Genomic DNA, 15,522 nt, shown 5'->3' with positions numbered 1-15,522 from the left:
CATGAGCAAATGTATTGTAAACACTAGATACATAGATACATACATAGATACATAAACAGGGCGGCATGTTGGACAACTGGTTAGCACATCTGCCTCACAATTCTGAGGACCTGGGTTCAAATCCGGCCTCGCCTGTGTGGAGTTTACTTTGTTTGTTTTGTTCTCCCCGTCCCTGCGTGGGTTTTCTCCGGGTACTCCGGTTTCCTCCCGCATCCCAAAAACACGCTTACCTGAAGAATGTGAGTGCGAATGGTTGTTTGTCTATATGTGCCCTATGATTGGCTGGCGACCAGTTCGGGGTGTACCCCGCCTCCTGCTCGATGATAGCTGGGATAGGGTTAGTCATCTGAGATAGGCGCCAGCATGCCTGCGATCCGCGTGAGGATAAGTGGTACGGAAAATGGATGGAATAAACAAACAAACAAACAAATAAACAAATAAATAAATATTTGAAAAACACTAACAATCCTGCTGTGCAGGAAGGCAGTAGCCCAAGGGAGGGTGCTGTTGTTCATCTTTTTTTCTAAAACGTGATACAGGAGTTTAAAATGTACAGTTAAACTAAGTGGTTTAGTTGCGAAATGACGGTGCAGAAATAATGGCGTGCGATTCACAGTCCTCACTGTAAGACTTAATTGTTTTCATTTGTTTTTCTGAAATGTATAATGTTTGTGATTTTTTTTATTTTAACCATGTGAAGTACTTTGTGAGCCCTCTCTGTGAAAAGTGCTATATACATTTTTTTTTTAAACTTGATTACGTACTTATTGGGCTGATTTGGGATAAAAAAAAATGTTTTATCAGTGAGTTCTGACTGTTCTGGAGTTGTGACTTCCTGTCCCTAGGAATTTTCTGAGCAGCAAGTAGCCTCTCATGTGTGATATGACCAGAAAAAAGAATCTGGCAAATTCTGATTATTCAACCCCCTAAAATAATAATTGTTTTTCTCAAATCAACCACAAATTTCACCATGTGTGATTTATGACATGGGTGGCACGGTGCGCAACTGGTTAGCACATCTGCCTCACAGTTCTGAGGACCCGGGTTCAAATCCGGCCTCGCCTATGTGGAGTTCCATGTTCTCCCTGTGCCTGCGTGGGTTTTCCCAAATTCCAAAAAGAGGCATGGTAGGTTAACTGACGACTCTAAATTGTCCGTAGGTGTGAATGTGAGCGTGAATGGTTGTTTGTTTCTATGTGCCCTGCGATTGGCTGGCGACCGATTCAGGGTGTACCCCGCCAGCACACCCGTGACCCTAGTGAGGATAAGTGGTTCCAATATGGATGGATGGATTTATAACATTGATATGAATATCTATCACACATAATAAAAGCTCTCTCATTGTCACATGGATAGAACGACCCAAATAACAAGTAAACTGGTGGTTTGCATCTCTGCCTCACAATCACGAGGTCACAGGTTCAAATATCAGCTGAGGCTCTCCAGTATGAAGGTCTGTTCGGGTACTCAGGCTTCCTCCCACATTCCAAATATATGCATATTAGGTTCATCGAAGACTTTAAATTGCCTATACTGACGATGCGAATGCACTGTAAGTGTTAATGTTTGTTTGTCTATATATGCTCTCTCCCAGGGTGTACCTTGCCTCTAGCCCAAAGTCAGCTGGAATAAGCACCAGTCACTCACACAGGCATAGAAAATGAATGGATGGATGCAGTTTCAGTTCAAATGATAAACTGAAATTGCCACGAAATTCTCCACATTGAAAATCTTTCAACCGATAGTCTTTCGTTTGACATTCTCACACTGCAGAAGTTAGTGTTGAAAAGATCTCACTTGTGTTATCAGCAGAAGATTCATTATGAGGCACTAATGTAATCATAGTCCCTGGCGACAGTGCAGCATTCTGTAAATGCACATTTTGACTGACAGCATTATGGCCGGATCATTCTGCACCAACGTCCTGCTGGAGGAGGATTAACTGGGGGATTAAGTGAAAATGGTTACAGTTACACTGCAGGCTTCCCCTCTATCCAGTCTGTTGTGTTTTATTCCTGCCAGTTTTGCACACACTGGATATTTAAGACACACACACGCACACAAACGTTGTGCAAGAACCACCAATAATAGTGTAGTTACGTATATTCAAGTTTGCACTTGCTCACCCCTGTAAGGCCATGCTGATGTATTTTGGTTTATTATATTGGATATGATAAAAATAGTACTTTTTCCACCTCTTAATGAATTGGCGCAACACAGCTCTCTAAAGACAACACTTGCCTGTCTAATATCGACAAACACACATTGGGCGACCTCCATTCTGTTTTGTGAAAATTTCAACAGCAGCCGGGTGAGGATGCAAGGAGAAAGAAATGGAAAATAGCGGCGTTTTGCCTTAAATGTTGAAAAAATTTTAGGATCTACTACAGGTGGCACACAGATGGGATAGCCCCGGCCCGGTGCTGAGCTTGTGAATGGCTCACAGTGTGTGTGAAGGGCCATCCATGTCATAAACCAGATGGAGCCCTCGAGCCAAGCAATTTTGCAGTACCAGTATCATTTAATTCTCCATTCAGGCAAGATGCCCATTGGGCTGTTGGCTGATGAAAAAAAACACCTGGTAGCATTTACCTCCACCACCTATCAGAAAGAACAAACATTGGAAAAGTATTGTTGGTACATTTTCTCAAGACAACAATCAAGATTCCCCACTGAGATATAACGTGCAGATGCACAGTGTGTGGCCTAATTCAATTATTGGAGCGCAAACCTTTCAATGAGACGAATTGGAGAATTGAAGTGAATTGTGGTTTGGGGTTGCGGAGAGAGCAAAGGTCGAGCTTTTGAGATTACAGGGTTAAGTCAAGGTCCAAATGTCAAAATCGGAGCTTGGCTACTTAACTGAAGAGGAGGGACGCTCCTCAAGACTTTTTGTTTTTTAGAAACATTTCGAATGTGGAAGAAAAGTCTATGCCCTAGTTGACCCAATCCATGTAATGTTCAGGTGAAACAAAGGTACTAAAGTGGGATGCACCCATACTGATAATTGAACCAAATTTGAGCATTTTTAATCCCCTCCCAGTCAAAGTCAGCGAATTCCCATTTCCTGGATGTCCCTAAAATATTATCCTGAGCAATTATCCTGTGGTGTGGGGAATTTTAAGAGTGATTTTTCCTCCTAGATCTGCTCAAATAACGGTCAGGGATGACAATCACAAATATTAAACCTGTTCAATATTTACAAATGCAAATCCTTTCGTGTGTGTTTGTTGTCACGTGAAGCTCATGCTGTTTTGTCGGACACAAATAGCGTTTGCATAACGTGTCTCACAAGTCATTCACCAAGCTAAAAATGACAAGGAGAAGAGTTTCCCACCAATTGTCAGTATGCATGTGGTGTGCTGCGTTAGTCAAGTACACCACACATGAAAAAAGCAGTAAGGCACATTTTCCTCATCATACATTATGTGGTGTCTCTCACTTTTTTTACTGTGAAGAAATCAGCCCAAATTTTGGAGGCCATAAATATTTGAAACTGATCGTCACACAATCATCTACTAAACTCAAAAGCACCTGCACAGGTTTCCCCAGGTGTCATTAAATTGCTTCAGTTTGGTTCAATTCTCTCAGTTGGGTTCAATATGGGGATGATGCAGACTTGACAACTGGCCAGAAGACCATCATTGATACCCTCCATAGGATGGGTAAACCACAAAAGCTCATAGCTGAGGAGTCTGGCTGTTCACAGAATGCTGTGTCAAAGAATATCAATTGAAAGTCTCATGGAAGGACAAAATGTGGCAGGAGAAGATGCACCAGCAAAAGAGATGGCCGTGGGCTTGAGTGGATCATCAAACAGAGAAGATTCAAGAATCTAGCAGAGATCCAGAAAGAGTGGAATGAGGCGGGAGTCACAGCTTCAAAAACCACCACATTCAGACGCATTCGGGAGATGGGCTACAACTGTCGGGTTCCTCGGGTCAAGCCACTTCTGAGCCTGAGCCAACGTAGGAAGCGTCTCAACTGGGCCAAGGAGAAGGAGGACTGGTGCCTTTCATTCGGTAATCAAGGTCCAAGGGTTTGGAGGAAGACAGGTGAAGAACAGAACCCAAGCTGCTTGAAGTCCAGTGTGGAATATCCACAGTCAGTCATGATTTGGGGTGGAATGTCCAGTGCAGGTGTTGGTGAACTCGGCTTTCTCAAATCCAAGGTCACCGCAACGGTCTACCAGAATGTTTTAGAGGACTTCATGATTCCTTCTGCTGAGGATCTGTATGGAGATGCAGATTTCATCTTCCAGCAGGACCTGGCCCCTGGCCATACCGCCAGAAGCACCAAAACCTGGTTTGATGCCCATGCCATCACAGTGCTTGACTGGCCAGCCAACTCGCCAAATCTAAACCCCATTCAGAATCAATGGGGGGCACCAGACCCAAAAAGAAAGAAGAACTGACAGCAAGCATCAAGGAAATCTAGGCTTCCATAATTCCCAGGCAATGCCACAGGCTGATTGCCTCAGTGCCACGGCGCATCGAGGCACTCATCAAAGCAAAGGGATTCCCAACCAAGTACTGAAGATTAACATATCATTTTGAAAGTACCATATTTTCATTTATTTAATGTGACCCGAGTTTCTTTCTTTTTTTTCCTACAAAAACTGAGAAGTCAATGATTTCTTCAGAGTATTCTACTTTTTTTCATCCATGCATCCATCCATCCATTTTCTTTACCGCCAGCCAATCGCAGGGCACGATTCTAAGTTTTTGAATTCCTGATTTTGTGGGTTTTATGAGCTAGAAGCCCAAATTATGTAAAAATAAACAAATAAATACTTGAAATTGTTTAAATTGTGGGCCCTGAATCTATAATCTATGAAAGTTTTACTTTTTGAATGGAATTATGGAAATAAAGAAACTTTTCCATGAGATTCAAATATTTTGGAAAGCGTCTGTATATCCTTAAAAAAGTTGTTTTCCATTGTTGTTTCTTACTATGTGTATTTCTATTTATCTAGTTTAAATGTAATGTTTAATCATTTAAATTACACAACTTTAAGTGGCAAAATATCCTCAACAAACTTTAGAGCACAATAAGCCTTTATTATTTCAGCCATGGGGAAATTTTGGTTTTATAAAAGAGCAAGAAATATTGGTTTCTCATTTATGACACATTAAATAGCCACAAGGTCATCAATTGAACTGAATCTTGTGACAGAGGCTTTTCATTATTTCTCTTGTCTTGGAAAACACTTGCTCTCAAGTCCTTCAAAAATTGCAAGGCTGGTCTGCATGATGGCTTTGCGCACAAGAAACCTTTCAACAAAGACATTCAACTCGTCAGTAGTAGTACGATAAAACGGCCCAGCTTGCCCTACATTGCATTTAAAACAAAAAGTGCTGCAAAGCCAATGCAAATCTCAGTAATTAAGTTCCATTGTTTTGTGCTCCTTTGAGAAAATATGACCAAGCATTCACTTAACGCTGTCAAACAAAGTAATCCACGGTAGTAAGAAATGAAAGTTGTCGTGTGAAAAGTGTGAAAATTGAGTTTTTTGGGGGGTTTTTTCTACCCCAATGCACTCCGAGCATTACTGTTCATGGCTACTTGGTAGACGGTAAACTCTAATTCTCATATTTGCAGCTCTGAGATTTCACAAGAGGATGTTCTCCGGATACAGTTTACTCTGTCAGGCCTTATTAAAATTAACCGCAGCAAATGCAATTAACTGGCTGATTACTGTGGGGGGAAAATATAGACAGTAAGGAAACTAGGCATGAAGTTTCCACCTTTGTGATAGAACAAGATACAAAGTCCAGATACAAGAATTAAAAACACTTGACATGCCACAACATTATGACCACTTGCACAATCACAGCAAAACTTGAGAGTGTTCAAATTTTAGGGTTACATTTTTAGGAGGTGATTTTAACTCCCAAGATGTAATTTTAACATTTAACATTTTTTTTTTTTTTTTCAGATTCAAATAGTGTCCAGAGGAGTGGTTATTTCACAGAGTTGATCACATGGTGTTAGGGTAACTCTTCAGAGTTGTAAGTATTTAAGCTCCACCTTTGCACATGCACTTTTTCAGTTTGGGAGATACGAGTCAGCGCCATTTTCCTATTCCTGTATTTTCACATGGTAAATTAAGTTCAAACTTTTTAAAAAGAATTCTAAATTGATACTGTAAACCACAGTAGTATGACAAGAAGATATGTTGTAACGACAAAAGCCTTGCTATTCCCAGCACGCTTTGTGGTGCCCGTTTGTAAATATATTTACAAATGGGAAAAAAGACGCGACATTGATGTTGCTTTTTTTCCATCGCTTTATTTCTGCCCACACTGTATAAGTGTGTATTTTAGTGGGCGTTTTTCTTGAGTGAAACAGTGACTGTGTGTTGTATGATGAATAATGACCTTCCGGCCATGTTCGCTGGATCACCAATGTTCCCTGGTGACTTACCAGCTGTGTAAGTACTCCTGGTCCCAGGAATAATAAATGTTATTTTCAAAAATGATTTCATGCAAATCATTTTTGAAATTAACATTATTCCTATTACATTATACATACTGTATATACTTGCATACATATACTGTATATACAGTATGTATATATCAGCATTTTTACACGACCAGTGTTTAGTAACACTCAGAGTTGTTAAATAACACTTTCATAATGTTAATTCGTCCAATATGGTGTCAATATTTTACACTATCGGAGTTGTTTAGTAACACTGTCACAGTCTTAATAATGTTAACTCTTTCAAAAGTGTTGATTTAAACTGAACCAGTGGTTGCCATACAAACTCCGAGCGAGTGTTGATTTCAACTCTGAGGGTGTTAAGTTTATGTTTTAAAATCTGCTGTGATCTAATACAAGAGGCAGAGGCGAACATTTGCCTTGACAAGCGTAATCATGCTCACTTTTAAGATACAAATGACACTGCGAGAGAGGTATTCCTTGAACAGTATGTTTACGATGGTGGCTGTAGTTCACAGTGATGTATAGCTGCACTGCAACAGGAGTTCGAATACTTTTTATTTCATTGCTGAGGAGTCAAAGTAGTCCGCACAGCTCTCCGTGTTGTTATTGGCTGGTTGGTTTATCAAAATGTTTATTGGGTCAACTATAAAGTGAATCACTCATTCATCATGAAAATGAAGCAGAATAATGAAACTCTGATATCTTATTGTAATTTGCCAAACATTTGCACACATACCAGTACCATGACAAGTCTTAAAATGTGCTTCATTTGATACCATTTTTTTCCATTGGATATACGTGATTTTGGCATGTCCCACACACTGCTCTGCTAACTACAGAGTGTGTCATAAGTGGTTAAATGATACTAAATCAAATGTTTTTTTTACATGCTTTCATTGTCCACACCAACATTTTGATAAAATGAGTCATTTTGATCATGTACATTCTATTTTCTTTATCATACTGAACATTCTGCATGTGTCTCTGAAATTGCTGCCCGCCCTGTCATTATGGGGTAACACTCGGGCGATTTTAGTGACGACCAGCATTTCTTCTTTTTCAGCAGAGGTTCAAACAGTGCATAGTTGCAGAATAAATATTACACTGATATTTCCTAATTTTCATCATGTAATGCGTGTAATTGGATGTTGTCAAGCTTGACATGTCCAATCTGTGAAATATCAACTGATATAAAAACCTTTCAGAAATTCCATACTTATTTGTTAAACAGTGCAAAGTCAGCTTCCTAACCGAATCCTGTTGCGACAGTAAATGATGCTCATTAAATGCTAACATTTGCCGAAATTGTCCACACTGTCATTGTTCACACTGTCAGCAAGATCACATTTTGCTCACATTGTCAGCTGGCAGTTAATGTAGAACCTTACCAATATGCATTCCTAACAGCATTACATCTAGCTATTACAATAAATATGAAATTCAATTGAAAATCTCGTCTTTTTTTTTTGGGTGCAATGGGAAATCCCAAAGGCACCTTATGGTGATGTTGAGTACTGTTCTTGGTGAATAAAATAAAATGTGATTATAAAGCAGAATTGGAACTTGAACCACATGGTCTGCAAAAGTATAGGTCACAATAGGTAAATCATCAAATGACATTGGAATCTCAATTGGGGAATTTTCCCAACAAGTAGCTTTCTGTCAATAATGAGACAGAAAAGGGGAAAAGAGTCCTCTTGCTGGACGAAGCCATGGATTTGTATCTTGACTGGAAAATCTTTGTGCAGCGAGTTAATCCTGACTCGTGGATTGAATTTTCCTGCTGCCACGCCACTGGCACAACTACGAGAATTCAGGCAAACTTCTGGATGTCCTCTACTTTGTAGGGTAATTGTACGTCCATTGTATCTACCCCTTTAGGGTTGTGAGTGACCAGGAAGCATATATCCCAGCTGACTTTGGGTCAGAGGCCGGGTATACTCTGGACTGGTCGTCAACAAAAACCTTAGCAAACTCCACACGATTACAGGATGATGCCTGACTCTGAAGACTTGCTAAAGCGGAATGCTGACTGTATCCACATTACCGCAGATCCATTAAGCAGTCTGTCTAAAATGTAAGTCACATGGTTGGACAGCTGTTCTTGGATGTAGTCCAGCTGACTATTTCATCATCCTGGAAAAGTTGAGGTCAGGTGAAGTAAACTTACTAACGTGCCAGTCGTGCCAACAGCATTAAAGTGCTCCGCTGCCTCTAATCATGAGATAAATTCTAAAACACCTTGTACAAAACATATGTGTGTGTGGTAATGTGGCTTAGGAGGGCTAGCAGCAGTAATCCCCAGTGACCACATGGAGGTCAGACGCAATCCAATTTACAGTATGACACTTCTTGATATGCTTATATGCAGCCAGACACTTAACATAACAGTATTTCAACTGGTTATTATGCTAGTGTGTTTTGGCTGTTATGAGATTAGAACCGAACTGCAAGATAAATGATTGAGACTAGTAGAACTTCCCAAATTATATTTGGACATTTGACTCACAAGAACTTCACTGTTGACTGTTACTTCAATACAAAGAATTGAATGATATCAGGTTTTGAATTGGCATTTGACTGTCTTACTGGAGTGCAATCTGCAGGAAACAGTTTGGCACATTCTTCTCCTACAGCAGCAACGACAACAACAACAACAACAAAAGCCTCGAGCCCGAAGATAGCTGGGATAGGCTCCAGCACGCCTGACGATAAGCGGTGAAGAAAATGGATGGATGGATGGTTATGTCTATGGGCGCCATAGAGGCAGTCATTGACTGCAAATGAGCTTCATCAATATATGAAAAACGGTTCGCTTCAAAATCATGCCAATTGTCCAAATACCTTTGAGCCCCTGAAAATGGCAGCACTGGAGGTTTAAAATGGCTGTAATTTCTATAGAGCAAATGACATACATTCATTTGGGGAAAGATTTTAAAATCTGAAAGTGTTATTTATTACAAGTCTATTGTGGTGGTGTGTAAATACAAATATGATAAAACCTCTTCATTAGTGCCTGTGAATATTCTCATTCATTCATCCATTTCATTTTCAAGGGCATTGAATCGCTCGCAACTGGACTGCTCTATTTGTCTTAAAAGATGTTTCACCTCTCATCTGAACAGGCTTCATCAGTTCATGCAACAAGGCTTAATTAGGACGCACTAGTCAGTGTTGGTGTGGAAGACTCAACTCAACTATTTATGCTCCAATTTAGAGGCACGCCCCACAGCACATGTGGAATCATTCTTTTGGAATGCAAACAAGGGGGAAAGCCGTTAACCCGCCTGACCGAGGGGCTATTGTCCATCCACCAGAGTCGTTGGGTGACAACTCCGTCATTGATATTCCATTCATTTGTACAGTGGTCGTGGATTTACCTAATGGGCAAGGAGGCCTTGCTGTTTGTTGGAAGCTGAATTATTGAGTTTCTTTGGAATGGACAAAAGAACGGAATTGTAAGTGATGCTTTTTCCACCTTTGCCTCTCTTACCCCTCTTTCAAACAAGCTGTTTTCCCTGTCCAGAAAATACAAATTTTTGTCCTCAAAAGAGTGCCGTTTCTCTTTGAGGTGGAGGTAGACAACTGAGTCTTGACCTCAGGAGTTTGCACACCTGTGTTGTGCCATGCGTCTGCTCAGTGGTTTCTTGGTTTCCCCAATGTCAATGTTACCAGTGTGTCAGGGTGTTACCAGGTTTCCCAATTGAAAAGTTTATTCAATTCCAGAAGGGATGACAGATGCAACAATATTGTAATTCCGTATGTATCAGGTCTGTTTGAGAAACTCAGAAGGATTCTCAACCAACACAATATTCCGGTTCACTTCACACCTAATAACACCCTGAGACGAAGCCTTGTACAACCCAAAGACCAGATGCCGTGCACGCAGAAAAGCAATGTGGTGTATGCGGTCAAGTGCAGTGAGGAATGCAGAAATACATACATTGGGGAAACCAAGCAACCACTGAGCAGACGTATGGCACAACACAGACAGGCAAACACCTCAGGTCAAGACTCAGGTGTCTACCTGCACCTCCAAGAGAAACAGCACTCTTTTGAGGACAAAAATGTGTATATTCCGGACAGGGAAGACATATGGTTTGAAAGAGGGGTGACAGAGGCCATATACACAAAGGTGGAAAAACCATTGCTTAACAGACGATGGGCTCGAGTTCACCCGTGAACCTGAACAGCATAAACTGTATAGAAAATGAGTGGGTGGATGCTTAACGGCATCCAATACATTAAAAGGACCCTAGAAGCTTGACGTCACCATTTGGTCTGTGGAGGTTTTGAAGCCTCAAGTTTGGTATATTGCCCCTTATCTGTAAGTCTTGGGACCACATGAGACCACAATGGAATGAGAGGGTGGAGCACTTCTGTGGTTGTAAATTGTCAATCACGTGACAGTCATGCCCTGAAGAATACCCGTTTCCTACGTAAATGTCATTTTTAAAAAGATCAGGCTCTGAGGATCCTAATCTAAAACAAGTGAGCTCATTTCCCTTTTGACACCATTCAGCCTTAACAGAGGTCACAGCCTGCAGATAATGAGAAAGATTCTAGGCTACAAATATACTGAGAGCAACAATAAGTTATTGTGATACTAAAAAAAACATTTTACAATTGTTCTTATGAGAACAGGATTTGTCAGCTACTCGTCTTTAGCGGTCCAAGTCCGTGATTCTCAACCACTGGCGACAGATCATCAGGTGTGCTGCTGGAAAAATGTTTTCCACTTAATTGGTCCGAAAATTATTTAAGATATCTGTGGGTCTTTCTTCAATTCCTCCAGGTATATCGGCTTCGTGTTCAACTAAACAGGCCCAGATGACACTCGGAGTAAAAGTAGATTTCGCTTTGTGTGACATTTGTGTGTGGTATGCCATGAGATCTTTATAAGATTACATGTGCTTTGGCTCGGTGAAGGTTGTGAAACACTTCATTCAGTATTTTACATCTATTTCATACCCGTTGAGGTGTGTGCAATGCTTATACCTGTACAAACTTTGCAGCGCAGTCAAATGATCAGACAATGTTTATTTCAAAACAGGATGTTATAACAAAGGTGTTTGAAGAAGAAGTTTGATAGAGTTTCGCACGGAGATCCATTGGCTTGGCTTGTTTAGCCGCTGTAAAGTCATTTCCAACTGTAGAGGGAGACCTGGCGCAAAAAAGTTCCTTATTAAGACTGAGTTTGCCAACTATGCAAATTGTAATACAAAATCAGTCTGCAGACGTTCCATTTCTTCCGTGATGACCATAAACCAGAATCTATGTCTAAAATATATGCAGCTGCCATCTTGCATATACAGTATTGCCAATTCAAGTCGAGTTCAAACTCCACGCCATTATTCATGTAGGCACCATGTATGAAAGTGTTATGCTGAACAGACACGCACTACATGCTCTCTACAGATGAACACAATCTGTCAATCGAATTAATCGCTGAAATAACCCTTTATTCTAAATGCAGGACCTGGTCAGCCAAGTCACACATGCATATGCTGTTGTTCTCATCATCTACTGTATATCTATATGATATATATTTACTACATAAACGATTCTATCCATACAAAATATAAAAATATGTAAGGCCTCATTTACAACACTATTTACACTGACTTCCTTAATTTAAGTGAAATTATTAGTTCATTTATCTATGTACATACTATGAACCAAATGCAACAGCACGGCCTAATCTACAATATCACACCATGAAAAGCTAAACTGTACCAAACTGAATACCTGCATTAAGAAAAATTGCACATCATCTTTTAAAAAAATAAAATAAAAAAAGAGATAGAGCGCTGCATGAGAGAAAAAAAAAAGATTAATACAAAGACATGCAAACACTGCTGTGTTTTCACTGTTCGACGACTGCAGTTTGGTACTGACTATTGATCAACAACACTATCAATCAACTTTGTCCACCCACTCCCCAGATGAGATTATTAGTTGATACAAACTGTATCAGACGCAAAAATGTTACGAAATAATGCAGTTTTTGCTTTTTCGCCGTTTATGCGTGGTTAACTGTGTACTGCGGTTGGCTCCCCCCATCCCTGTACTGTACTTGTGGACAAGCTCCTGATTGCTGAGGTAGCGCATCTGGAGGGGTCGCGGTATCGGCTCCCCGAGGAAGTAACCTTCGTCCTCTGATTCTGATGAAGAAGAGCAAGTGGAGCACCAGTCGTCATCGTAGTCATCCCAGGAGTATCGATTCAAGCCGGTACGCCGGCCGGCCCCGGGGTTCTGGAGTGTTAGGTCTGATGTGGTCCTGGGGCACTGCCTAAACAGTTGAGGTTGGTATCTCCCTCCTCCTCTAAACTGGTCCCTGGCACTCCTTGGGGGAGGGAAGCGATCGTAATCCTCTCTCACATTAAGCTGTGGTCTTTCGTGAGGTCTCACCCTGCACTCTGCAACCAAGTTGAGCGCGTTTTCTGAGCGAGAACGCTGGGATCTTCTGGAGCGGTGGTGGTGGTGGTGGTGTTTGCGTCTCTGAGGAGTTTCCTCCGGTACCTCAATCCTGACACTTGCTCCTCTTGCGCCTCCCCCGACACCACTACTCACTCTGCGCTCACTTATGGGTGGCAGGCGGGCAGCATTGGCACTGCTCACCAAACTCAACCTGTCTTCCTCCTGATAGGTGAATCCAGGTGGTAAATGAGTCATGATCCTGCCAACCGCCACACTGGAGGGATCACAATACTGCAACTGGTACTGAGAGGACCTGGACGGATTTATTTCCATGTAAGGCTGACCACCATTGACACTGTGAAGGGAGTCAGAGCTCCGGAACTGAACTGAGGAGTTCAGGGTGTCGATGTTGCTTTTCTCTGAGACGTTCATTCCAGAGTCTTTGCTCAGATCAGGCATGGAGAAATGAGACAGATGTTCTTGTCGCTTCCCGCCCCCTTCGGCCGAGATGCCTGTGAGGGATGGCAAAGTGTTAAGGTCATTTCACTGTAGCAAGGGAAAATGGTGATCATGCCAACACTCACCTTTGGTGTTGGATAGGGCCAAGGACTCCATTGATCCTCTTGGGGTCTGCTCTAGAGGGGTCAGTTGCTCGGTGAAGTTAAGTGCATTGATGGGGTTCCTGCTTCGAGCCACCTGGGTGGCAGGTGGAGGACCTGCATCTCTGTCCCTCTGGAAGCCGTGCAGACTGATCGAGCGCTTGTCTGCGGAAAAGCCGATGTTATGCTGAGAGAGCTGAGATACCTCAGTGAAACTTTTCTGGGTCCTTAGCCTTTGGGGACAGTAATCATCTGGAGATGGCTGTTGGAACCACATCTCATTCAGAGAGTGACCCTTAAGAGCAGAGATTGGTGGTCTCTTTAGACCGCCGGTCTCCTTGACCCTATGGTCCTGCTGTTGCTGCCCAGTGCATGGGGGGTTACAGGATGTTCTGACATTGCACTGGCTGAGGAGCTGCAGAGGGGTGGGGTTTGCGGTCGGTTCAGGTTGGGATTCAAATTTGTAACCATCAGTGACTCGCTTCTGGTTCTGCCAGGCAGGTGGCTCACGTGTCAGACTGGGGGTTTGGCTGGAGAGACTCAGTAAGTCCATTTGTAAAGACAACGGGTCCACCTCGCCTGATAATGTCTCCGTCTGCCCTCCGCCAACACTCTTTGTTGCCTTAGAGCTGCGTCTGGACTCCCTAGTGGAGCGAGCGCTTTGAAAGGCAGAATCTGAGGAGTCCGAGCCGTTGGGCTCCTCGCCCAGACTGCAAGAACGGGAGCAGAAGATTTGCCCCTGCTTGGGCAGGAAAGGTCGGCCCAGCAGGGAGCGTTTACAGCGGGCACAACAAAAGCAACCCTCGGAGGCGTGCCAGTGCTGCCCATCATACGTCATCTGGCCTTGGTCAATGCCTGCAGGAAGAATACAGAAGCTAAAACAACCAAGAAAGAATTTAAGTCAATGTATTTACATGTTAATTAGAGAAAGAGGTACATAAAGTATTTTGAGAAAATCAGCAAGATACTCCAATTAAACTGCACTCGGAGGCAATTTCTTCTTAATCTAAGTTTTACCAGCTATGAATAAATGAAACATTTTTCATTGTGAGTATATTAGCAGCCACATGTGGAGAGAATGTTTTTTTATTGGGTAATGAGTGCCATCTGGTTTTCAAGCTGCAGTTTTGTTACAGGGATTGCCTATTACATTGTCAGATGACAGCATTTGTTTTGAATTAATTTGAATGTGGTGCTGGCTTTGGTCTCTCCTTGCGTGGATGTATTATTACTGTAATTTCTCGTGTATAATGCGCACCCCCCGTCCCCCAATTGTCAAAAGTCAATAGTGCGCATTATACATAGGTATAGGGTGAAAATGAGAAACATCTATATGGTTATGAAAAAGCTGTACACTTACATTCCAAGATGCCACCGCCCCCTAGAGGTTATGAAAAAGGGGTAGCCTACACTTTTATTCCAATATGACAGGGGTACATATGAGTGTATATACAGCAGTGATTCCCAACCTTTATTGAGCCAAGGCAGATATTTTACATTTGAAAAATCTCACAGCACACCAACAAACAAAAGTGTCACTAAAAGTGGATACACAAGTCAATTATACACTTTGTGCCATCGAATAAAAGAGCATTTATTTGTTCTGTCTGTCTTTATATGCCGCTGGCGTAGAAAGATGAACAACGAGACATTATTTTTTGTAAATAAATAATATTCTGACCAATAAAAAAAATTAAAAAATTGATAATTTCCCTCGGCACACCAGAAGAGCTCTCACGGCACACTAATGTGCCACGGCACACTGGTTGGGAATTACTGATATACAGTATGTACCATTGTGCTCATAAGTTTATATACCCAGGCAGAATTTGTTAATTTTTTTTTTTTAATTTAAATGTTATTTATTTATTTATTTATTTTTTTGGGTGTGAAAAATATGACTGATGACTGAACAACAGCCATCATTAATTTCTTCATGTTTTCCTTAAAGAATTGTACACATCTTAGAAATTCTGCCTGGGTAATCAAACATATGAGCAAAACTGTGTTTTCCCATTTACAAAATAAAAGTAGGGCTATGAATTTCAAAATAAGA

General features: G+C 41.5%; 1 protein-coding gene across 4 annotated transcripts in view; it reads right to left on the bottom strand.

Moving 5' to 3' along the window:
* Nucleotides 1-11,480: 11,480 nt before the first annotated feature.
* Nucleotides 11,481-15,522, bottom strand: part of prickle2b (prickle homolog 2b) — a 101,858-nt gene continuing 97,816 nt past the window's right edge. For all 4 annotated transcript variants that reach the window (XM_061688460.1, XM_061688463.1, XM_061688462.1 and 1 more), the window contains 2 exons: nucleotides 13,452-14,321; nucleotides 11,481-13,379 (listed from right to left, as the gene is read on the bottom strand). In XM_061688460.1, the coding sequence (XP_061544444.1) occupies nucleotides 12,436-13,379; nucleotides 13,452-14,321 (1,814 nt within the window). In that variant the 3' untranslated portion in view covers nucleotides 11,481-12,435. The remainder of the gene's footprint in view (nucleotides 13,380-13,451; nucleotides 14,322-15,522) is intronic.

This window comes from Phycodurus eques, chromosome 10 (genome assembly GCF_024500275.1).
Source record: "Phycodurus eques isolate BA_2022a chromosome 10, UOR_Pequ_1.1, whole genome shotgun sequence".
Classification (NCBI taxonomy): domain Eukaryota; kingdom Metazoa; phylum Chordata; class Actinopteri; order Syngnathiformes; family Syngnathidae; genus Phycodurus; species Phycodurus eques.
The sequence above is the reverse complement of the archived record's forward strand: the minus strand, read 5'-3'. Positions and strand labels throughout refer to the sequence as shown.